Here is a 25,640-nt window from a genome sequence, read left to right as displayed (position 1 = left end):
CATGTCACTGCAGGCAGAAAAAAAGCCATCTACAGGAATCCTTTAGCATTAGAATGGATGCCACTGGGAGCTTAGTGACACAAGAAACCGGGCATGCAACTAGCTATATTTGATTGATCAAACTGGCACACACACTAAGAGTGTTGAATGAACCAGCAGTGGGAGATTTGAAGAAAAAAATTGGAGGAGACACTTAAGCTCCGCTTTAAGGGCATGGCGCAATGGCTTAAAGGGTTAATTCCCGTATATGCAGAAGGCCATTCTTTACTTTACATTCATAGGTGCTTGGGTGTCCTCGTACCATACACTCCTGCTGCAGTGGTGCAGCGGTTAAGCGATGTGCTCCTAGCGGTGGGCCTTATTGTGTGACCTAGTCTGCTCTTCCCGAGCAACCGATCATTAATTTTAACTGCCACCTGCCTCCTAGGTTGCTGTCTGGGGACCACCTGCCATAGCGATGCCAGTGTTTTTCGCTCGCAATGCCAGCACCGGATTTTGTGGTGAACGGGGCCTCTAGCACTACCGTGTTAAAACAGCATGGAAACATATCAAAATTGCTGCCAAGTGAATTCCTGAAAAACATACCAAAATTGCCAAAGAATTCTAGCAGAAAAGACTTTAGTCAGATTTCAAATAAACACGTGCTAAAGGTGCTAAATACTTTTCTTGGACAAGTGCAATCAGAGGTGCTTGCTTCCACTCACGTCTTCTCGTAAATGACCTCTATCTTCGTGAGCGTCGATGCCCATGGAAAGAGGCTGTTCTTGCTCAGTGCGGCGCGTGCATTCATTCGTAGCATGATCTGCGGCCGCGTCGCACTGTCTGGTATCGTGACATAGTTACTTTCATGACGCGAGGTGGTGCAGACAGACATGACGAAAGCATGACTGTGGCTGAGATAAAGTCTGATATTATCGCTTGCAAGCTAGACATGGGGAGCGGCGAAGTTTGCAACTCGTAAAGCTGGTTTTTCACAAAGAGATTATTTTGTTGAAGTTCACAGATTTTTCGAATCATTTTACAGGTCCTGCCTAGTCCAAAAAATCGGTCGGCATGCATCGAAGTTTTAAGCAACTGCAAGCCAGATGATTCAGCGTGCCCATAAGCAACACGGAATGTTACGAAACTGGTGCACGAAGCCATCATTAGCAGGATAACGATGCTCATTGGGTGTGGTAGGAAAAGAATTGCCTTCAAAACTGCATAATAAATGTGAGGCTGCTGCGATGGCAGACAAAAACAATAAATTTTTGTGGTCCTGCTTAACAGCTTGCACATGAGCCTTCCTTCCTATTTTAAGCTAGTGTGTACTACCGCTTTGCACGTAGTTTTTCAGTGTTCCCACGAGGTATGCCTTGATGAGGCTTTACTGTATCTAGTTTCTTGCAAACAGTTTACACGCATCATGAATTCCCCAATAGGGCTTAGGGCTTCGCTAAGTTAGGCTTAGTCGTGTCCTTTACCATGCCAAGCAGCAGCGTAAACACTGATGAGCGCATACATTAAGTATGGCGACTTCACGATCACCTAGCTGGTTCGTGTTCCGTCTCTCTGCTACTTCTGAACTGAACTTTTCATGAGTGCTTCTCGATGCGACTTCCATCTGCCACTGGGACTCACTGGCCACCACACCGGGTGCAGCTAACCCTAGTGACGCCACTGCACACGGCATAGCTGGAATGCAGCTGCAGTCACCCGCCATAGTGGCTCTTCAATGCTTTGGTGCCTCAATGCCTTTAGAAAATTTTTTGGCTTATTTACAAGCGGGTCATTCCTGCGGGGATGCGACACGAAGAGGAAAAACACACCGGCTTTTTCAGAGAGCCTAAGCACTAGGGGGCGAAGCCCTTGAAAACTATGACATGCTCACATATGACTGTGAGTGGGCTAAGTCTGGGGAATACAGGATGAAAAGCAAAGACGCTGCGACAGTCGGCTGCCGTGGTGGCTACCCCGATTTGCTTGGGTGCAAAGCAAGGAGGCAAAGCATCCAAAAAGAATGAAGATTTCAGCAACTTTTTTCATTGCAATTGAGGGATCGGGTGTGTTGCGAAGTGTATTCTGCACTTAACGCAAATGCAGACTGAATTGAGGCCTTGTGCCAGAAATGCTAATAGACATTTTCATGAAGTGAAATTATTTTCTTCCGCATTCGACAGTTCCAGTTCTGAAATTTAGGAGGTTTTAGAAAAATTTTTTTTTGAGGAACAAATTTTTTTTTTTAGAACTCCTAAATTTCAGGACTGGGACTATTAAATGAGGTACGAAGAAATTAATAAATTCACTTCATAAAAAAATGGATCATTCATTTTCTCGGATAGTACTTTTTTCGCACATTTAAAAAAAACGCATCAACAATGTTTTACTGTACATAGTGCAGACCACCCATCGCTTTGCTACTGAAATGTTCAGTTTTCTATGCTGTCTGATTGTGTGAAGTATGTGACCAGAGGTATGCTCAGGTAATTGTATTTTTTTAAGCTTGGTATGGGAAGGTGCCTTTGTTGATCGCATTGTGCACATACATTTTCATTGCCCATTGTAGGCATGGCCAGTATAGATAGCAGCGCACCAGAGACGACATCGAGCGACAACTCGCCCACAGTGGTGCGGCGTGGTGGCTGGGGTCGCCCGTGCGGACCTGGCAGTGACAGTGGCAGTAGTGGTGAGAGTAGCGACTCAGTGGTATCGAGCTCTTCTGGGGACCGGGCCACAGGGGCCAAGCCTCGCCACACAGACAGGTCAGTGGGCTGATCACATGTGGAGCAAATTGCACAGATGTGCAGCTTTCACTACCCTACTGCATCTTTAACCACTACCCTCCAATAACTCAGCTGTTCATACAGCCTTTTAGAAAGGGTTCCACAATCTCCTAGACTGATATACAGTAGAATCTCGGTGATATGAATCTCAAGGGGAGGTGAAAATATTCGTATGACCCGAAATTTCGTATAACCAAAAAAACGAGCGAAATCCGGCCCGAAACCAAGAGACACGCACAAAAAAAAACATTTATTTACGTGGAAAGAAGTCGCGTATGTCCTTCTGAGTCTTCTCCGCGAGGTTGGCCAGCAGAGAATTTTCGAAGCTGAAGAACTGGGCTGTAGTGTTCTCTCGCGAAGTCTTGGATGTCACAACACGCCGCAGAATATCGCTAGCGTGCATAGTTTCGGCTGCCGACGGTGGTTGGTCATCACCATTTTGGCACCCGTCTTCTTCTTCGTCACTGGTCGAAATTCTAGGCTGCGACGATACATCCTCCACGATGTCTTCCACTGTCCACAGGCCACAGGTGACGAGATCGTCGTCCGCGGTGACGAAATTGTCAGCACTGCAGTCAATGCCAAGCTGGTTCCAGACATCAACCGGAATTGGATCTGGAACTTGCGAGGTGGTGGCCACCGTGGATTTAAGAATCCCACACTTTGCGAAACAATTCGCGATGGTTGCAGGGGAGACGCGCTCCCAGGCCACTGCAATAAACTGCATAGTGTCCAAAAGACTAATCTGCATATTTGCGTTCTTATGGTCAATCTTCGCAAGAAGGCGGCACACCAACAAACCTTTGAATTGGTGCTTTACGTTTCTGATAATGCCAGCATCCAGTGGCTGCAAATGACTAGTAGCGTTCGGGGGCAGGAATACCACTCTGATGCTCTGTAGAGTTATGTGCTTTGGATGCGCCGCACACTGGTCCAGCAGCAAAACAAAACCATCATACGCTGCTTACTTTTTGTCCTCCCTGGCAGGCTTCGCCCTTGAAGCAGAGACTCTTTTCGGGCTGAAGATTGTAAAATAGCCCCACCTCGTCAATGTTAAAAACATCGCGAGCATCATATCCCGCGATGAAAGACTGCAGCGTGGTTGCCATCCAGTCTTCAACGACGGAGGTGTCAACCTTTTTCTCTTCGCCGCAAACGGTTTTGTAGGAGAGGTCATGCCGTGCCTTAAATTGGTGAATCCAGCCACCAGAGGCCAGAAAATTTTCAATTCCAAGCGCGAGTGCGATGTCCGCAGCCTTCTCACGCAGAACTTTTCCGTGAACATTGACGCCGGCCGCGGTGACCTCTTTAAACCATGTTAGGAGAACTTTTTCTAACTTTACATGGTGAGCAGTCTTCGCTTCTTTGGAGTTTACGTGAAAGTGCTTCACATTCTGCGTAAATTGGTCGCACTGACCGACGATCATGGACAGCGTAGAAATTGGCAGGCCTAATTCCTTGGCCATGTCAATGCGCCTTTTCTTCGGCTCTTCGTCCACCTTCTTTAAAATATCCAGTGTTTGGTCTTCAAGGACAGCGCCTTCCGCTTTCGCGACATCGTAATGGTTGCAGTACCTTTTGGGCTGACGCGGTCAATGTTCTTAAAACGACACACGCAAACAACATGCTGCACTTCCATAGTCGTCACGCACGAGGGAACAAAGAAGCAGGAACTGCTGCTGGTGTGACGATCTGCACGCTGGCTGTTGCGGAAAGGGTTGGTGGTTGGTACTATGAATTATTCTGGGGAGGGGGATACTGGTCCCGACGCTTGTTGGCCCTTTAGGTGTATCCAGGCGGCGGGCCATGAGCTGGCCCGCGGACCGGTCACGTGGGGTCGACCGTGTGTGGCCCGGCCAGGTCTGGCCAGCGACAGCGTCCACACGACAGACAAAAAGAGCAGACGACAAGGCGGGCCAAGCCTCTTTGATCAGCCTGCAGGAACGCCCGTCTCACGCTTCAACATTCGGCGGCGAGAACAAACTGAATCCGCGGCCGCAGCAGATTCCACCTAAATACCCAGCGGAAAGCTTGATCGGTACGGGACAGATTTCTGCTGTGGTGAGGAGGAAGTAGCATTCCCACGGTGGCAAATATGGCGGCACGCTTCCAAGCAGGACTGCTCGCTTCAGACTGGATTCATCGTTGTTACTGCCTTTTTTGTTGTGTTCACTGGCAATAAATGGTGCACCCATTTCTCGCTTGGTCTCACCTCGCCTATAAGAAGGCGTATGAGTGAAATATTTGCTTTATTTTTTATTTGATGATTGTGCCCCTTCTAGGCTTAAGCTGAGCGTACCTTTGTTGACAGAAATAGTTACCCGTCCTAACAACTAGATGGCGCTACAAGACTGAGCGTATCCTTCCGTCTGTGTTTGCATACGCTGAACTAAAGGTGGAAAATGTGAGAAATGCTGTAACGTATCGAAAAATACCTGCATTTAGTGTACATGAGAGTGCATACGCTTATGGCACGTAGACAGCGTCAGTTCTTTTCTAACCATATCTGTGTACGTTGCGAGCACTGACGTTACGACTAATTTCGCTCGCTCTCGCCACCGAATGCCCAATTATGAACGGACCGTAAAGCTGTACTAAGGCTAAAAGTAAAACGTAGCATCGTCCGACTACATTGACATGTTAACAGTGGAAGCAAAACTACTTTCGCTGGTGTCCCCTCGACTGCCGGGAGCACCGAGTCGGGAAAGAGCAATGTGGTGTAGTTGCCAGACTTGATGTGTGCGAGTAGGCTAAAAAGTCCGTGGTCCGCCACCAGAAAAAATGCTGTCGCATTTCTCCCGCGATCCGGCCCGCGGACCTCGTAGACCGGAAGCGAAACCCTACGTGACAGCTAGTCCGCGGGCCAAAACAGGTCCGTGGTTCATCGTCTGGATACACCTTTTGGGCATCACTCTTGGGGACCAGGGGAGGGGCGAAGGGGTTGTGGGAGGAAAGACCGGCAAAACGGGCTCGCAGGGCCGGGAGAAATGTGGAGAGGACAAATCGCACCCGACCGGTTGGGTTGGCTGGTTCGCAGGGTGAACGGACAAATAAGCAGCGGCGCTAGCCTTGGGCAACAACGAAGTAGAAAGAAAAAGGCGAAGAGGCCGCCCCCAAAAACTAGACCGAGAGAAAGTTTCGCTTGCCTCGTCAGCCTCCCTGCTGCTGCGGAATCCCAAACCGGCACTGGCGCACGCTGCGCCGTTGGCGGCTCGACGGTCGCGGTACCGAAGTTCGTATCACCCTACGCGACGCGGAAAAGTGTTCGGAACATCCGAATTTTGTACACAATGCATTTTGGCGGGGGAATTTTACGAATTCGTATCACCGAGATTCTGCTGTTCATGTTCACCTTTTCCACATCAGTACACCATGCTTCAACCCTGTTTAAAGACATGCAAATATGCCTTTTGCACTAATGTGGGCCTTTTCGTCTAGTTTCTGTATAATCAACCTTTTCTACCTATTTGATTGATTTCGTGTATAAAAGGACTAAGAGGTTTATTGCATCGGGAAAGGGCTGGTGCTGTACTTTTTTTTTCATGTGTTTATGGGAGCGGACAAAAGCAAAGCATCCCGGAAGCCATAAAGCTCAAGAATCCCTGATCTCTAAAAGTCGGGCGCCCATTTCCTTGTGCTTTTCGCCCGTCACGGTCTACCCAGCAGTCTCCTTGGATAAGATCCTCGTATCACATCTTCACCCTGAATTCCACAAGCTGCATAGCTACGAGTGGAGGTTGCACGTATACCGTATTTACTCTCATAATGCTCGCACTCGCGTAATGCTTGCACCCCCCCACATTGGCTATCAAAAATGCAACTGTTCCCAAAAACGTCTCCCTAAAACTCAGCGCACTTCAGGCCATCCTTCTGAACAACCTTTGAGAGACTGATTAGGCTTCGAAAGCTCTGCCTGAATTCATCTGCACAGTCGTGTAAAATGAGTGAACTATTCACAGGTAGCATCGACTTATTTGACCTGCGTATAGCTTTTAGTTGACCTCGTTTATGAACGCATCTGGAAATAACAACAGAACAAAACACATAACCGCGAGTTGTCATGCAGCGTCCCCTATTGCTGGCCTATGCCAAGATAAAATAAAATTCTGATTAAAAGGAAGGCGCAGCAACTGACTCAAATCTCTGTGGGCACGTCAATCGCGGCTTCAGGGAATGGCTTAACGAGGGAGTGAATAGTGCGTGGGAGGGAACATTTTTCTGCCCCCTCTGCGGAGGGACCTTCACTACATTGCTCTGTACGGCTTTGCTGTGAGCTGGGTTGGCTGAGACCGCGCTAGGGGTTGGTTCAGAGCAGTTTTCAACCGCTTCCTCAAATCCGCGTCTGTTGTTTGTGTGGCGAGGGTTACGTACGTTGGTTTACCGGATGGTGTTGAAGGATTGCGCAGTAGTGCTCGAACACTGGTTTTGATCTTATGCAACCGTCGTGCGGGACTCGGTTAGCATAAGCTCGGTTGATAGCGCGGGCGCTGGATTCCGTGTAGGTAGTGGTGACCATGTGTGGAAATGACATTGGCTGGCTGGTGCCCTCTGCTTTAGAGGACATGATGTGCACGGGCGGATATATTTCATCTGCCGTAATTGCGGCAGACAATTTGAGAGTCGAACTTCGATGGAGATTGAAATTCTAGAGGCCCGTGTGCTGCGACGTCAGTGCGCGTAAAAGAACCCCAGGTGGTCGAAATTTCCGGAGCCCTTCACTACGGCATTCCTCATAGCTTGAGTCGCTTTGGGACGTTATACCCCCATAAACCATAAACCATAAACACCTTGAGAGTTGGCGAGGATGCAGGTTTGTTTCTTCCTCTTCAAGGGAGAGCATTGCGAGTGCGATGGGTCAGTGTAGACCAAATATGCTGGCCGCTGATCCCGATCAGGATGCATAGTTTTTCCGCGACGGTGCTGGTTGCACACGCTCCAGAGCCAAGCTGACAGGATTGGAAGGTTTTATCTCGTAGCTTGGAATCCAATGCGAACGTATCAGATGGAGCTAATAGTGACACCCGCGAGGTAGCTCACAATCTCGCTCTAATTACGTAGTAGTATTTGACTGGTTCAGTTACAAGAAACGTTGAACAGATCGCTGACGTCAATTCACTGCACTTAAAAATGTTGCCCCGTTGCAAGTGTGTTCTTGGCCACCTACGAAAATCAAATGCGCGAAATAACCGTTTTGTCACCAGATTCGTTCAGATAACCACTGCACACCGTTTTTGAGGATTGGTAATATGAAATGCTTTTTTTTTTTCATGGAGGCGGATTTGTGACATTTAATGAGAAGGCATTTCTTGCCTCATTAGTGGCGTGGACGGGGTGTATCACGACAGGCTGTAGATAGAGGGTGTCCTCATGAACTCTGGATCATCTTAAAAGATGTACCGTATTTACTCGCATAATGCTCGCACCCCCCACATTGGCTATCAAAAATTGGAAAATTTTTTTTTTCCCGCATAATCATCGCACCCCCAAAATTACTGCCGCGAGCCGTCTGCTTGTCGTAGCGATCGCCATCTATTGACTGCGGCCACAACTAACTGCCATAGTTGGACGCGCGTGCTACTAGGCGGCGGTACTGTGCTATCATCCGCTGCCACCGCCGCTACCGCTCATCCACTCACCACCGCTACGCCATTTTGCGAAGGTGGCTCCAGCTCTCCGGTGTCTCGTAGGCCTCGTTTGCCTTGTTTGCGTGTTGCACCGTGCTCTTTGTGCCGCTTTGCCATGGGGCACTACGCAAGCTACATAGCTGCTTTTAAGCTAAAAGCCATTGAGTATGCGTTGGAACATGGCAACCGCGCCGCCAGCAGACACTTCGGCGTCAACGAGTTTTGCGTCCGGTATTGGAGACGGCAGCACGACGAACTCAAGACGACTGGTAAGACGCGCCGGGCCTTCCGTGGACCGAAGACTGGGAAATTTCCTGCCGTCGAATCCTCTTTACTGGAATATATCAAGGCTCGACGAGCGGATGGGTGTGCTGTGTCGATTGATACGGAACCAGGCGCTCGTAATCGCAAGAAAAAAGGGCATCCCGGTGCATGACTTCCGCGCTAGTAACGGGTGGGCCACACGATTTATGCGGCGCAATGGACTCTCGCTCAGGAGGCGAACGACACTTTGCCAGCGCCTGCCCGCAGCCTATGAAGAGAAAATAGTGGACTTCCATCGATTCGTTATCAGGATCCGGTAGGGGAAAAACTTCTTGCTCTCCCAGATAGGGAACGCGGACCAAACTCCGCTGAATTTCGATATGCCCAGCAGCAGGACAGTCGAACAGACAGGCGCTCGGACTGTGCACGTCAGGACTACAGGTGCCGAAAAACAGAGGTGCACGGTCATGCTAGGCGTGACGGCGGACAGGTGGAAGCTCCCACCGTACGTCATTTTCAAGCGGAAGACCCTCCCGAAAGGAAAGCTCCCCCCTGGTATACACGTGCATGTCCAAGAAAAGGGGTGGATGACCGCGGACCTTATGGTGGACTGGGTGAAGACTGTGTGGGGGCGGCGACCGGGAGCGCTTCTTTTTCCGTCGCTCCTCGTGCTTGATAGCTTTCAGGGCCATCTTCAAGAGTCGGTTCGGTCGAAGTTCAAGGAACTGCGCACGGACCTGGCTGTTATACCCGGCGGCCTCACATCAATGCTACAACCTCTTGACGTATCTTTGAACAAGGCATTTAAAGATGACGTCCGGAGGCTGTGCGCAGAATGGATGGCCGAAGGTGAACATGCTCTGACGCCGGGCGGCAAGATCAAAAGACCGTCCGTGGAGCTGCTGTGCAGCAGGGTATGGGGGATGATTGATGTAAACATGGTGGCCACAAGCTTTAAGAAAACAGGAATTTCGAACGCCCTGGATGCGACTGAGGACCACCTGGTGTGGGACGACGAAGAAGCATCGGAAGGTGAAGAAACCTTCGATTCCAGTGTCGACACAGACTCTGATGAAGAGTAGAATTGCCTGCAGGACGTAGGCAACGCGAGTAGTGACGGGGAGGTTGCGCACGGCAAATGAAGTGGTTTAGCAGCTTGAGCTTACGTTCACCCTGTACTTTCATAACGAAGGTAAGTTACGCTTGAAAGTAATGTTTTCGTTATATTTACAATTGCGGACCACACAATCCTGATCTTGCACCCATTCATCTTTGCATTTAACACTCCGAAACATTTGCTTGAAAATTTTCCCCGCATAATTATCGCACCCCCAAACTTCGCGTTGATTTTCAGGGAAAAAAAGTGCCAGGATTACGCGAGTAAAATTGGTAAGTTGTTTGCACAGCACCAGAAACTTAAATTAGAGACAAATGTGGAGGGGTGGCAAGTGACACGCATTGCAGCATGCTTGTGCAGACTTGATAGTTGCTTTGAAATATGCCCTGTGGGCTGAGTAAACCACTGGATAGCAGGACATTTTCACATTCTCAGAGGCCTGACTTCAATCTATCCAAATTTCATCTCGCACTTCTTGAGACAAGCAGCAACAATAAAAAATGTATGATATTGATATGGAGCTCAGTGTACATGAAAGACTGCAGAATTGGGATTTGAGAGTTCAAGTTTATAAGGAGTTGCTTTTTTTTCCTCATCTGTGTTACTTTTTCAGCAGTGCTTTTGTTTTGCTAAATGGGACATTAGCTTAGGGTATGTATTTTGAACTGCGGAGTGCCATGCTGACACAGTTTTGGCTTTTGCTTAGTGTCTAGCTAAATTGTGGTGTGAAAGGAAAGTTATTCTCTAGGAGATGAGCCTTGTTTAAATTTCTGTAAAATTCCCATTGATAATCTCTCATAGGGATAGTGCATGTGTGTGCAGCCTGTGCGTGCTGCCAGCGGACAGCCCGCCACCAAGCCTGCCTGCATCTGTGGGGGGAGCGCCGTCGCGTTTCCTGGCAAGTGGTGGTGGGGCCCTACCTGGGGCTGGCACTGGGACCCGGGCACCTGCTGCTGTGGCTGCAGCCCCGCAAAAGCCCCCACCGCCAAGCCGCCTGAAGGGCAAGCGAGGAGCCTGCCCGAGCCTGCCCAACCAGCCGAGCGAGGCCTCGGCCCACTTCATGTTTGAGCTAGCCAAGACTGTGCTGACCAAGGCCGGTGGCAACTCGAGCACGGCGGTTTTGTTCACCCAGCCCTCGGCCAGCCAGAACCACAGGGGCCCCCATCGAGCACTGCATATGTGCGCCTTTCAGATTGGCCTCTATGCCTTGGGCTTACACAATGCAGTCTCCCCGAACTGGTTGTCTCGCACCTACTCTTCGCATGTCTCTTGGATCACAGGCAAGTTCATTTCTGTTTTGTCGTTCTGGAGTCAGTAGCTTCATAGATTGGGAAATTAGGCAAAATGGAGTGGAGACCCTAACTAGTCACTATTAGCAGCCAGCTAGAGGCTCTGTTACCTGGCCTCATAAGAAATGACCAGGATGTAAGGAGGCTCTGCAGCCAGGTTACATCCACAATAGGGCAAAAGCTTTTCCCATTCATTGCCAATTAGATTTGCCCTGTGCTACTGAGAGCCTGTAATGGTTATGTGTAGAAGAATCACACTCATGCAAAATAATTGCAGGATCCCTTCTACATTTAGAAAAATTGTTTAATGGTAGTCTTATTACAACCATCCACACTTGACATTTTACTGCACTCCACATTTTCCCTGTCAGTAGCCTCCTGTTAAGGTAGCCAGCTCAGCCAAGCCCACTCGGTTGTGCACACTTGCCCCACCCTCATGTAGTGGAGGCACACTATCATGTGTGAACAATGTGTCTAGTGACAGATGTCGCAACAATTATTGCAGTAGACTCCCTTGAGACAAACTTGAAGGAACCTTGAGAATTTGTTCGTCTTATCAGATATGCCCCACAATACACTTCAGCATTCAAGGTGCATCCAAATATCTGTTACATAAAAACAATATAGTTACAGTTGAACCCTGCTTCTGTGAAATTTACGGGACCTGCAAAAAATTTTGTTGAAGCTGAAGGTTCATTGTCATGAAATCGGGCCAGAACGTTTGACAGATTAGACTGGCTAGTTTATGAACGTTTGTTTTCAAAATTCTGTCGGCTTCGGTCTGGCCGTTTTTGAAATCAGCGCCGTGGCGCAATTTTTTTTTGGTACTTTGGAAATCTGTGACAATGAAAGTATTGGCGTAATAAACGTGCCCGCTACATTTGCTATCAAAACTAATACAGTAGAACCTCAATTATACGACTTTCAGGGGACCGCATGAAACCGCCTTATAATCCAGGCGTCATATAATGTAATATGTTTGTCATATTTGGTTATAGTTTACAATCTCTCCAATGCATCATTCGATAAAAAGCCACGCAGGGTCAATAGTGTTGAGCTTCTGTTACTATGCTCCATCTTATAAGTTCCTTGCAGCACTATGGAAGGTAGAGACCGCCTCAGCCAATCGGGAGAGCGTTTTTATTGAATTTTCCGCACCTCGTTGTCTGTATGTCATCTGCTCGCGGTGTACACAGATATGGTTAGAAAAAGAACATTAATCAACGCTATTTGCCATAATAAGCGTACACTAAACGCAAGCACTTCGCGGGATGTTACGCCATTTGTCACATTCGCACATTTAGTTTGGCGTATGCAGACGGAGCAATGTTGAGCTCAGCCTAGTGGCACCATCTGGTTGTTAACACAGGAACCATTTTTGTCAATGAATCAACACTCCTCTTTAAACCTAGAAGCGCTAGAATCGTCGCTCTAAATAAAAAGAAAGCAAATTTATTGCTCATACATTTTTTTTATAGGCAAGATGCGATGAAATGAAAGCCCGGTACATCGTTTATGGCCAGTGAACAACGTTAAATCCAGTCCGAAGCGAGGGGTCCTGATTCAAAGGGCACCGCCTTTTTGGAAACAATTTTTTAGTGTACTCAAGAGCCAGACTCGCTTAACTCGGAAAATAGCGTACGTAACGCGACTGTACAGTAATGGCTCAATTTGAAATAGCCTTTACCAGATGTACAGTATGAAGCATGCTATCTCATGTTCCCATTTTATATTGGCACTACATTCTGTAGCGTCAGAATGTCGCCTGTGCACTCATCGCAGCTTTGGTAGTGCTGCAAGGAACTACTGAGATGGACTATAGATGGCAGCACAGTGTACTGAAGTTCTTGGTTCAAACTGTGAAGCACAGTCCATCGAAACTATTGGTGAGGCGTACATCACTGTGCTGCAGCAGCTTTGGTTGTGGAAACTCAAATTTATTTACCCTAAAGGCATAAAACGTGCGATTTTTGAAGAAAGCGGCAACACAATAACATGGTACAGAGATCCAATAAACAAACTCGCTCAACAGTAGGGCGCAGAGGAAGAAATCGAGAAATGTGCGAACAGGCCGGCACCGAAAGCAAGCTCTAGTATCACTCGGAACTAGCATAAGGCACAACAGAACAACTAACAAAGCTCAAATTTACTATAAAAAATATAACAGCATTCGCAGCACCATGACATGTTACCTATCTTCGAAAACGGTAGTACCAGAGCTGTTTGAAAAGGCTATGAATGAGTATGGCTGACAATGCTTACTGGCAATGTGTTCCATTTATTTATTGCAGACACCAGTGGACCAGTGAAAAAAAGGCTGGACTATATGTGCATGATCTAGGCGAGCTGAACAGTGAGGTGCAGGGTCAATATAATTTCGGGAAAACTGTATTTCCAAAATGAACGCTACATTATACTAAAACTGTAATTAGGTATTGCCTGGTAGCTGAGTCTATATTAGTTTTTAGTTGAAGTCACTTTTGTCAGCATGCAATCACTATAGTGCTCACTGAACGTTTCTAGCATCACATGCATTGATTAAAAAATTCTCAGGAAAAATCTTTTACAGCATTTATAACAAAACCATTGCAGAATTGGGCACCTTACATATCAGTTCTCCATTGCACTCAACTAAATTGTCCTTAAAATTCAGTTTGTTGATCCCTTTAACCGAGAGACACGTTGAACAGTTCATCCTAAGCGGAGTTTTTTTTTTTTTTTTTCGTGGTGTCTCTGAGAAACCAACCAAACGTTCTGACATTGTCTTATCTGAGAATTTGTCTTAATAAAAGTCTACTATATTAGTGGCGGCAGCATAAAATATTGAACATAATTGCGTCATGTTCCAGGGCAAGCCATGGAGATTGGCAGCAGTGCATTAATGTTTCTGATGGACACATGGGAAGGCCACCTGACTCCTCCAGAAGTGGCATCCCTGGCTGATAAAGCATCACGAGGCCGGGATCCTGCCATGGTGCGGGCAGCCGCCCAGCTGGCTCTTTCCTGCCTACCACACGCACATGCTCTCAACCCTAACGAGATACAGCGAGCCCTACTCCAGTGCAAGGAACAGTCACCTGTAGTGCTTGAGCGCGCATGCTTGGCCGTGGAGTCAGCTGCCAAGGGAGGCGGCGTTTACCCCGAGGTTCTTTTCGACGTGGCTCGCAGATGGTGCGTTTATCATCGGCTTTTTTTTTCCCCTGCTAGTGCTTGAGCAGCAGCATTTCTGTGTTCCATTTGTCCTATCACGGCATAAGCATCACGGCATAAAGAATTTATCAAGGAGCAAAATGCAACAAACCGCATGAAAATTCATGACACTATTGTCATGCTGTAAGCAGGCCAGTCACATTAAAAACACTTATTGAGAAAACTGGCATTTTCACAGAGCTTTCAACCAGTTTTTTTCTACCTCATGTCAGGACATAATTGAAAAGACCTTATAGATACAATATTTGGCGTTTTTTTTTTAATTCAATTTTTTTCGTCATTTAAGCCGTGCCCCCCTTCTTAAAGGGACCGACCATTGACCAAAACGTGTGATGACGTTATGGCAGAAATTAAAAAAATTGTACCTCATATTGTTAGAATGTAGCACTGCAGTATCAAAAAAAAAAGGATTTAGAATTTTAATTTTTCATTGAAAATGCATAAAAAGCAATCTTGCTGTGAAACTCTCCATTATCAGTGTAGCCCACCACGTGACTACATCTCGGTAAATTATTGCGTATTTGTTTAAGTGCACAGTGTTTGTTTTCGAAATTTCAGGTGCATTCGTCAGTTTTATTATAGTTACTCTCTCCAGTGCGCCCTTCGATGAAAAGTAACGCTCCCTTCGCATCGTCAACCATGCACTTTTAGTTTTTGTAATTAGATAGCGCTACAGTGTTGAATTTCTTGGATGGAGCGGCAGTCACAGTCTACTAAAAATTTCGTCGACGAGGCATACATCACTGTTCCATAACAGCTTTGAGTGTGGAAGCCAAATTTGGCACCACTGTATTCTAAAAATATTTTATTACTGTCCGGCGGGTGAGATTTATATTAGTTTTTTGGCACAGCAGTTTTGCCAATGTGGTCACCACAGTGGCCCAGTGGTACAGCAGTTATTGAGTCTGAACAGAATTGCATAGTGAGCCGCCGTGGTGGCTCGGTGGTTATGGCGCTCGGCTGCTGACCCGAAAGACGCGGGCTCGATCCCGGCTGCGGCGGTCGAATTTTGATGGAGGCAAAATGCTAGGGGCCCGTGTGCTGTGCGATGTCAGTGCATGTTATTGAATAACCCCAGGTGGTAGAAATTTCCAGAGCCTTTCACTACAACTCCCTCATAGCCTGGTCGCTTTCTGATGTTAACCCTCATAAACATACTTTTGCCAGTGTGCAATTGCCATCGTGCTCGTTGATCATGGTTTCTAGCATTGAGATGCATAAAAATGGACTCATGCACTGATTGAAAATTTTTGCTTAAAATTTCCTACAGAATTTCTAACAAAACTGTAGCGGAATTCAACACCTTAGACAGCAAGCTTTCCGTTCTTCCAAAAAAATTTTGGCCCTTAAAGGGGCTCTGAAACAGCTTCCGAGGAGAGCACATCAACTCTCTGAATCGCAGCAGAGGGCCCACATTCACGTGCGAAAGTTGACGAGACCTTCCCAGCGACATTTACATGCTCGCACCCCCCTCCGTCGCTCGCATCTACGTATACATGTTGAGAGGTGGTTACTGGTTAGATTCTTTTCAGACGTCAGGCAGCTACCAAGGCCGCGGCCAATAAGCCGCTTAGCTCCGGCGGGTCAGGAAGCTTCGCTCCCGGAGGGGGGCCGGCGGAGGAGTGGCGACCTTCCAGCGTGCAAAAAGTAGCGAGAGGAGAGGGAAAGCCGCGAAGACACTGAAATTCAAATTTTTTACTACAGATAATTCGGCTTCTACAAAGCGCATTAGAAAATTTTTTGCTGGACAGTATTCGTGTAGAGGCACACTTTAACATCCCAGCCATACTGCAACTTTATTAGAGCCCCTTTCAGAGCCCCTTTAAAATTCATTGTTCGGTCCTCTTAAGCACGGTCATTTCAACAGAACTGCAAGCAAAAAAAATGTTGCGCTTCACATTTGACATTTATTTCTTCATAATATGAAAATTTAAGAATACTTCAGTCTACAGCTATCCTTTCCTGTCTGCATCCAGGTTTGAGCTGTATGAAGAAACCACTCAAGGTTCAGGAGATGCTCCTGCCTCTGGAGGGGAAGCAGCACCTCGTGGAAGCTCTCCCCCCAACTTGGCAGCACAGTCTTTGGAAGGGAACGGGCTGCCTGACGTAGCAGCACCATTTGTCATGGAAGGACTAGGCAGCACCCCGGCACCTCAGCTACCCATGGTCCCGCCATTACAGTACACTCTACCATACCGGACACCACACTACCCCTACCTTAGTGGCCTGCCAACCTTCCACCACTCACACTTGCTTGTGACTCAGCACCCCGCCTACCTCCAGGGGCCACCCACCTACCACTACCCTCCACTTCCCAGCCATGCTCAGTTTTACGCGGCTGCCAGCCGGCATGGTGCACCTCCCCAGGCCCCACCCCCTGCCTACACCCATCAGATGATAGGCGTGCACGTGACGCCAATGGCGCGGGCAGTGCTGCCTATGGCCCCTCCACCTCCTGCACCCCCACCACCACCGGCAGCTGCTCAAGTTGGACAGACACACCAGGTGAGGCCTCCTTTGGCAGACTGGTCTGAATCTCAAGGTTTGTGTGAGGCACTCTGCCTCTATTTCAGGCTTACTATCAGGACTAATAGTGTTTGGTTGGGTATTATTTTGCAATCAACCTCAGGGAATTACAGGGATCATTTTTCCCCATTCGCTGTCGTGGTGGCTCAGTGGTTATGGTACCCGAAAGGCATGGGTTTAATTCCGGCGGTCACATTTCGAATGGCGAAATGCTGGAAGTCCGTGTACTGTGCGATGTCAGTGCACATTAAAGAACTCCAGGTGGTAGAAATTATCCGGAGCCCTCCATTACAGCGTCCCTCATAGCCTGAGTTACTTTAGGATATTAAACCCCATACCAAACCATTTTTCCCCAATCATTGATCTGCAGCATAATGTAGTGGTGTCCATTATGATTTTACACAGAGGTATGAATTCTTAAAGGAAGAAACATTTATGGTGTGGCTTATCTGACATCAAAAACTATTTCTAGAGCCTATAAGGTTATTTTGTCAGGGCATTTAAAAAACTAATGAATAGTTCTGAACCAGGTGCCAGTCTTTCTTGGGGATGAGAGAATGCAGGAAGGTGTTGAGTGTTGGGCCAACATTATAACATTACTGTTCTGATCTCTACACTCTGCAGCTTTTGTATTGTTTTCAACAATCACTTGATGTGCATGAACTAAAGCTTATAATTGGTGCCCTTGCTGAACATGCTCAGCTTATGTAGGCATTTTATAAAAATTGTTTTCTGGGTGTGTGTGTTATTAGGGCTTCATGAGTACTTTATCGCTATGTTTTGCGTGAAACCACGACTATACTATACATGTGCCAGCCAATCTTTATATGATTCATAGTCATAGGTTCACCCGCATTTGTGATGCAGTAGGCATAGTCAGGCTGATGATGGTGATGAGGTTAACAATAAAAAATTGCCAATGTTTTTAGTTTGGTGCTGTGAATTTACTTGATGCATTTGTCAAATGGTGCATGTGGAGTCATTAATTGTCAGTCGAGAAATGCAGAGTGGCTAAATTCTACATCTGCATTTTCTGTAGCAGCAGTGTTAGACAGAGCTGTGTGAAGAAGGCCTAGAGGGTGAATTTTCATGACATTTGAAACCGTTCATTGTGTTGTCTATTTTTTCCAGTTGAATCAGACTCAGCTAAACTACCTCCTGTCCTCATATCGCGTGGGACTGCTCGCCATGGAGACTCTGGCTCGCAGAGTGCATGATGACAGGCCTCAAGCCAAGTATGCACGTAACCCGCCTTACGGAGAAGATGTCAAGTGGCTTCTAGGAGTTGCCAAGAAACTAGGCAAGCTGTTCTCTTGTTCTCTGTTGTTAGTGGTTGGCAATACTCATTTTGTTATTTGGTTGCATGCTTGTTTCTTCAAAAACTTGCAATCAGAACTTAACTGTATAGGAAGGAATGCTTCTATGCTGCCATATTTGTTTCACTCACTTAATTTTACATTCCTTGTACTTGGTTATGGTATATATTCATGTAAGGGCCAGGCTTTCTTTTTTTGCGGTTTTTGACAGGGTGTGGCCCTTACATGGGACTGGCATTTTAACATAAAATTTTTCCTGCTACAGTGGAGCCCTGATTACGCATTCCCCTTTCATGCGGTGAAATATTTTCTAATGCGTTGCATTAGCATTAGAAGGATTTGTGCAAGCAGAAATGGCGAGCGCCTTTTGTCAGTAGCCAATGGCAGGTGGCCCACGATGAGCGAACTTAGTATAGTCGAACCCAGATATATATCGAACTCAAAGGGAAGGCGAAATACAAACCGTTAGTATATTCGCACAACCCTAGTCTAATCCTGTTACCAGTACAGTAAAAGCTCATTAATCACCTTTTGTCTCCGTTTGCCTCTGTTACTGCTTGTTTCGCTATTGTATCTTCACACATTTATTGCTTTGAGCTGTGTACGTGCCGTGATGCCATGTTGGGGGGAACTATATAATGTAGGGCGGGGCACGAGGTGGAGGGGTGTGTGTCGACCTATAGTTACACTTGTAGAGTTAACTTGAATATACAATATGAATTGCGCACTATGACCTTTGTAGAGTCTTTCAGAACATGTTTGCAAAATATCCACATAATTTGCATGCCTCCTTTTTGAAGCCCTAGTTTGAAGAAAAAAAAGTGTGCATAATATGCAAGTAAATATGGTACTTTGTAGGTTATGCAACACACATTATCTTGATTCAAATGTAAATTTCTACCGACAGGACAGATGTGAGCTTAGACATACCGGTTGTCTGTATTTTATAGATGTTGTTGTTGTTTTGTTGTTTTTTTCATTGTGCAGGTACCTCCTACTTGCAAGAGTTTTGCATTTGTACAGTGAACAGTGTTGCCAGCCCCTTCATCTTGTATGATATTGTCACGGACACGGCCCATCACTTATCACGCTCCAGCTCGGCATCACTGTCTATGCCAATTCGATCTCATGTCCTCACACCGCTCATCCAGAAGTGCCAGCAAATGTGAGTATGTAAAATGGTATATTTCTATGCTTTCCAGATGTAGTTTCGTGTTTAACAATGGTAAGTTCTCTCTGGTAGCACTGTTAAGTTAAACCTGGATACAGTTAAACCTAGGTGTAATGAACATCCATGTTACAAATTCCTCAATGTTGCTTCTCAATTCCTCAACAGTGCTCCAATTGAAGCACGTGTATTTTTGAACTCCATGTGACAAAGGTGTTGTGACGGTTGGCGTTGATATAATGAACTCTCGACACTAACTGTCTGTTAGCTTGTGATGAGTTACTTGAAATTTGGCTGAAGAACGCGAAATTTTTATTACTATAAAACACAAACTGATATGAGAGGAATATCTACTATAGGAACGAGCGAATGCAGTTGATACAATGCGCAGTGCTCCAGCGCCGTCAGCGCCTCTACGTGAAAAACGCAGCAGTCCTCTGCTTTTGCTTCTGTAACTGCCAACCGCGTGGCACTACAAAAGTTAATGCTCAAAAGCAGATTGCCTGTGTTGAAACCAGATGCTTTAAACGCTTCTTGTTGAATAATTTTCTGATTTATGGTTTGTTGCAAATTTGCTTCAGTGGGCATTTCGACCATTTAATATCAATTCGAGAGAATATACTGAAAGCTCATTCCATTGGAGAACTGCCACAGTTCTCTTGACAAGTGTAATGTAACGCAAGCTGCTACAAATCCAGTAAGCTAAAGGATACATGTGTTATCTGAAATTATCGTGACGACCTGTGCACAAAGCACAGTTTAAAAAGGGGAGGGAAGTGGAAAGCTTATTCCACTGATGAATGGATGCCTGGAAGGAAGCTTTTCAAGGCAGCGTACCGTATTTAAACAGTTGTAAGTGAACTCAAATGTAATTCGACTCCCCTCCCCCTTTATATCACATGTCGGGGAAATAAAGGGTGTGCCCGTGGGTGCATTCCAAAATAAAAATCTATTAGTCACTGGAATACTCATCCACACTTGTGCCATCGTCCTCACTAGAGCTGCCGTCGTAATCGCTGCTGTAGTCCCACAGCAAGTCATTGTAATGTTGTCGCTCCGCAAAATCCCACACCACGGCATCACATGGAACAGCTGAAAATTTTGCCTCGCTGCAGCCGCCACACCTGTATCCGAGACGAACTTGTGGCCTGGCGTGCAGTTGTTCTTCGGCGTAAAGAATGACAGCCATCTTGAATACTATAACCGTGATCGAGTGCCGGACGCTTATTGGACCCTGAGCACAAATGACAATTTACAAAGCACTACATCAAAAACTGGTAAAACTTAGCCGGTAGTTGTTAAATACATCAAACAGAGCCATAGAGAATCTATGCGTGAGCGGCGTCTGCTCATCCATCAGCTACCGACGCTCCCCGGAAGCGCTGCTGTGCCGAGTGGCGGTGCCGCCGTGATTGGAGCAGTGGCCCTTCCATCTATCGAGACTCCCTTGAGTGCCGAGTACGCAGTTTAAAATTAAAAAAATGAAAAAATCCTTCTGAGAAAGCTCGCAGAATAGCCAAATATCTGCTGGGTAGAGCCATAAGCAAACATAAAATTCTGACCATGCTGTAGCACCCCTGATATCTCATTTGTCTCGCCTTTTTATGTGGTACCATGCTTTGATTTAGATTATAAGTCTATCCCTCCACTTTGGATTAATTTTAAAAAATAGGTAGACTTACAATCTTGTAAATACTGTATGTGACCCTCCCACCACAACTCTGAAATTTGTTCATCCTACTCCAGCCTTTCGTCCTCGCATGTAGTAGTAATCTGTATTTTCCTCACTGAAGATGGCCGCAATTGCTCACCCAAAGAAGTCTTCTCTTTTTTTTTTCGAAACTGGTCAGCGATCTGAGGCTTTCTACAGACTGATTGGATGGCATCACATTATAGTAAATATGTGTCACTGCGCAGTGACAGCGGACATTCGGTTTTCGGTTTCCTCACACATTTCCAATTTTTGGAAGTTGCACCTCTGATTAGTCGGAGAGCTCCATTGCAAATCCATCATAGAAATGAATACTTTTCTTTGCGTGTCTCGAAACTTGATTCTCTATTGTTTGTTTTATTGTATAAATTTCGTTCTTGTTGTGTTTTTATGCTTTAGTTATGTGATCCTTTGCTCATTTAACCACTGTTCGCGTTTTTCCTTTCTGTGACATCCCCCTACAACAGTGCCTATGGGCAATTTGTAGTTACCGTAATAAATAATAAAAAGAAAATAAATCATAGAAATCCTCAATGCAGTCAGTTTGAATGTGGAAATGATTTGGGACTTTCATTTGCGATTTTCTCAACAACGCAGCCACCAGTTCCACACAGAAAAATGTCGATCTGTCTTGCTTAGTTTGATATTAGTGTCCCTTTAAGTTCTTGTTTCAAGGACAGTCTTCATTTCGCTCTTGTGCATTCATTTGCTAAATGACTGCCCTCGGAAATGACTGTCTGTACGTTTTAGAAAGATATCGGTCATTGAACATGGGTAACAGCAGTGAGAACTGGGAGGACGCTGGCCAAAGCCATTGAGCGAATCTTTTCTTCGTAAGACTTGCTTGTTATTAGATTCAGTGTTTAAATATTGCGCATTTTTTTTGTTATTTCTGATGTGGAAGTAGTTCGTTGTTAAGGTTTTCTCTTAACTTTTTATCAGTTATTTAAGACATTCCTGCCACCTTCCCCCTTTCTTCCGTGACAGTGGCATTATATGGTCCTTTTGTACGTGTCACCTCTGCAGGTTCATCGCCTGCACCCACACCAAGATGTACCACATCACCTCTGTTGAATACGATGAATTCATCAACACCCTCCGCAGCGCCCGTGCAGCTTTTATGCTAACTCCTGGTGGCATGGTGCAGTTCACAGAATTACTGCACAGCCTGCGGCGCTCCAAGTCTTGCAAAAAAGATCTCTGGCAACGCATCAATAACATGGTGTCGTCAAGTCCCCCCATCTGACGCCATCATGGCCTTTTAGGTGCACGCAATTGATGGCTGTAACAAACTCATTTCTTACCAGTGTTCCTTTTGTGTTTTCTTTTCTTGAGTCTCTCTCTCATTCTCTTTGTCATTGGTGTCTCTGCATATTGCATATAGCAATGATGTGTATGACTGAGGGGTAAGCTCTTCTTGAGTATTTGCCTACACCAGCCTTGGACAGTGCCGATAAAAGTTTCCGTGGGGGTGGTTTGGGAGCTGATCATCTTTGGTCTGAGGGACCTTGTTGTTTGTGTGAATGCCTCTGCAACTCATAGCAGATGTAACATTGTTAATTTATTGCATACTCCCACTATGTGTGTGTCCCTGTGTGTGTTGTGTGTGCGCATGTGTGTGTGAATGAAACAATTGCCGACAGGTCTGCCCCAGTAGCATTTGTCTGAAAAGTGTACCAGTGGGCCACAGGGGTTTTTCCTTGCTCTGGACACATCTCTATGGAAGTCTTAACACCCTCAGCAGCAGACAGTGGGAGCTGCGTTGCTAATGGTTTGGTTTTTGAATGTAGCTGCAAAAAAAATGCTGTGGTGCTAGCTTGGGCACAACCAAGGTTGGCACTGGCTGCAGATGTAGGCACATCCCAAAAGCTGTTGGCCTAAATGTGTACTGGCTGATGTAGTAGCGGTCTTTATTGCTCAGCCCTTGTCCGGTGCTCTATATTTTTGCTATATCTATATTTTTTTTCTCACATGCAATGTTTATGTGCATGTCATCTCATGATATGCTTGAAGCTTGATGTTTTGGCCATTTATTAAAAAAATGATAGGTGACATTGTCTGAGTTTAATTTTGTTTGCCATTTTGCTCAAAAGAAAACATAGGTAGTTGTGTTGTCTGTGTGCAACTGTAATTCTTAGTTTGTTGTACTTGTATGTTGTTGCTTCCTAAAATGCTAATACTGTTTTGTTTCATCTTTAGCTAACACATACTACAGGACAGTGTCACGATAGTTCTTAAGGCAGCTCCTAATATGTGGCAGCTTCTGCAGAGCCAGGCAAGAAGCAGGGCTGATATGGGTGCATGCCACTGTGTTTTTCTTCCTGTGTTTGAATGCAGAATGGTGGCCAGCCTGGCTGCTCGTGTGTGTCTGTGTGGAGCTTCTGCACGGGCTGTGCACATGTTTCTGTCATACTTCAGGACTCTGCTCATTCAAGAGCAGAGTTGCTGCACTCCATGTCGATTTACTCGGCGTTGCCTTTCTTGAAGTGTGGCCTACTAGTGTCATTGTCGCCATCACCATGGCCACCATGTTACTGAAACAACAGTTGCCTGTAACATGCAACTTTTGATGCAGCGGCTGGACAGGAGTAGCATTGGGTGGCTGTTCGCGAGTTTTTCAGGTGTTTTTCATCATGGTACATCAGTGCTCAAGTCGTGAAAACACTTTTTTCCAGTGTCTGGTGATGTTTGTTGTTCCCTCGTTTGTTGTTGTTCACTGTTGTGGTGACGATGGTGGTGTTTCAGTGCGTCCTAGTGACCATTGCCTTTTTCCTCTGTTTAATCACCATTAGTGTATCATTCTATTGTCACTGTAGACATGACCATACTTTGCATTCATCAGATATGCAAGCTGTATAGAGGAGCTTGCAGGTCATCATGTCTCTGGGAGGTCCATTGTATTGCCATCAGAGAAAAAGAAAAAAAAAACTCGGGCTTGTGAAAGTGACACATGCTCTTACTTTTGCGCTCTTCATCCGAGCAGTTAGCAGTAGTATCAGTTTTTCATTCCCTTCCTTTTTGTGTGTTCTCAAGCTGTGGGCCACAAAGTTCTTGGTTCAAAGTTAACAGGCTGGAACCTCTCACATGGGTGCCTGAATTTTATTCTCTGGCAGAGCCCCTTTTCCCATTCTTTTGTGTGCGTACATGTACAATGTTGTTGCTTCATACACGTAGTATGAGGTTAGTGTTCATGACACTTGGTATCTAGAAGGTGTCACATTCTTTTTGTCTGCTGTCGAATCACTCGTGACTGAAACAGAAGGTCTCACATAAGTTAAAAAGCGAACGTTGCTGTTCTCATAAACAGTATTGGTATAGCAGGAATGCTTAGGATTTTACATTTCGTGCTTTAATTCAAAGCTTGCATTGCTAGTGTTTTAAAGCCATGCAAAAAATTTGTCATCATTATTCACTGGCAAATTGACAGTGACAAAGCGGCTGTGTATGACATTTCATTTTGGCACTTGTTTGTTTGCCAGAAGAGTTTTGACCCGTCCATGAAGGAAACCTCCCATCATCCACAACACCGGCTTCACATGTCATGCATGCAACAGTGCTGAAGGGAAGACATTCAGATGCATACCGTGATGCTAGAGCATTCATTACAACAGACAGTTGCAAATTATGTATCTGTTTGTGCAATTTTGTGATATTATTTATAAGCCTTATGTTCAGTTTTACTGCTTACCCATTTTTGCTACCATTAAAGAACAAGTTAGTGTAAACTTTAACAATCTTGACTGTCACTGTCCTAGCATTTCATCCTAGAATAAATTTTTCTATGTTATGAGTGATTTTCAGCCTTTTACTCTGGCTGCACGCCATCCGGGTTAGCAACCTTGTGTGCAAGGTTTGTTGCACAAATGTAGTTATTCTTTTTTTTTATTGAAGAAGTAACCAGAAGAACCAAAAACTACCATGGTGGATGGAGTATTATCCTGGCTCTGTCTCCAGGTGAACATATCACCGGAGCTGTTGAGGGAGACTTGTCCATATGCCTGAACATTGCTAGGTCAGGGCTCTACCGTATTTCAGATTTAGCTCTCGCAAGTATCCTGTTATATTCTGTGTGAAACAAAAATGGCAATGAAGGCATTCTGGTAAGTGTTAGCAAAACCTGCTGACCATTTTGTCCGCTTTTCGTCTCTTTCTCAGCACCGTGCCCATTGTCCTCCCTGGGAATACCCAGACTGGTACCCGCCTATTAAGGTACGAAACAGCGCAACTAACACGAAGGACCAGAAAAAGAAGGATACACGGACGCGCTTTTTCTGGTCCTTCGTGTTAGTTGCGCTGTTTCGTACCTTAAGATGTAATACCAACTCGCCCACTTTGCTGTGTTGCTACCCGCCTATTACCCTTTACGCACTCACAGCTCTGATTGAGGGGCTTTACTCTCCGGCGTCCACCAACATCACCTATGTTTGTATTCACGGTGCTAGTCATCTGCTGCAGTGCGCAGTTCGTTTATCGTGCTGTTTAAGGGCTGTCCTCAATATAAACCTTGGTATCGTTTGAACAGAATTATTTGTGAGCGAATGTGGCATGCGTGGCTCCCCCTACAATAATGCCCCAATGAGGGTGCTGTAGGTACTGTGTATAAATAAATAAATATAAAAAATGTCAAACTTAAAGTTTGCGCGATTCAGGGAA

The 25,640-nt window shown here is 45.9% G+C and overlaps 1 protein-coding gene across 2 annotated transcripts in view; it reads left to right on the top strand.

The window, feature by feature from the left end:
* The window catches only part of Dora (zinc finger SWIM domain-containing dorado), a 104,229-nt gene extending 79,447 nt beyond the window's left edge, over positions 1-24,782 (top strand). For both annotated transcript variants that reach the window (XM_077648939.1, XM_077648938.1), the window contains exons 20-26: positions 2,546-2,741; positions 10,590-11,047; positions 13,906-14,227; positions 16,243-16,771; positions 17,924-18,092; positions 19,096-19,273; positions 22,014-24,782. In XM_077648939.1, coding sequence (XP_077505065.1) covers positions 2,546-2,741; positions 10,590-11,047; positions 13,906-14,227; positions 16,243-16,771; positions 17,924-18,092; positions 19,096-19,273; positions 22,014-22,233 — 2,072 coding nt within the window. In that variant the 3' untranslated portion in view covers positions 22,234-24,782. The remainder of the gene's footprint in view (positions 1-2,545; positions 2,742-10,589; positions 11,048-13,905; positions 14,228-16,242; positions 16,772-17,923; positions 18,093-19,095; positions 19,274-22,013) is intronic.
* Positions 24,783-25,640: the final 858 nt, after the last annotated feature.

Source organism: Amblyomma americanum, chromosome 1 (assembly GCF_052857255.1).
Source record: "Amblyomma americanum isolate KBUSLIRL-KWMA chromosome 1, ASM5285725v1, whole genome shotgun sequence".
NCBI lineage: Eukaryota > Metazoa > Arthropoda > Arachnida > Ixodida > Ixodidae > Amblyomma > Amblyomma americanum.
Note: the sequence above shows the minus strand (reverse complement) of the source record. Positions and strands in the feature narration are given on the sequence as shown.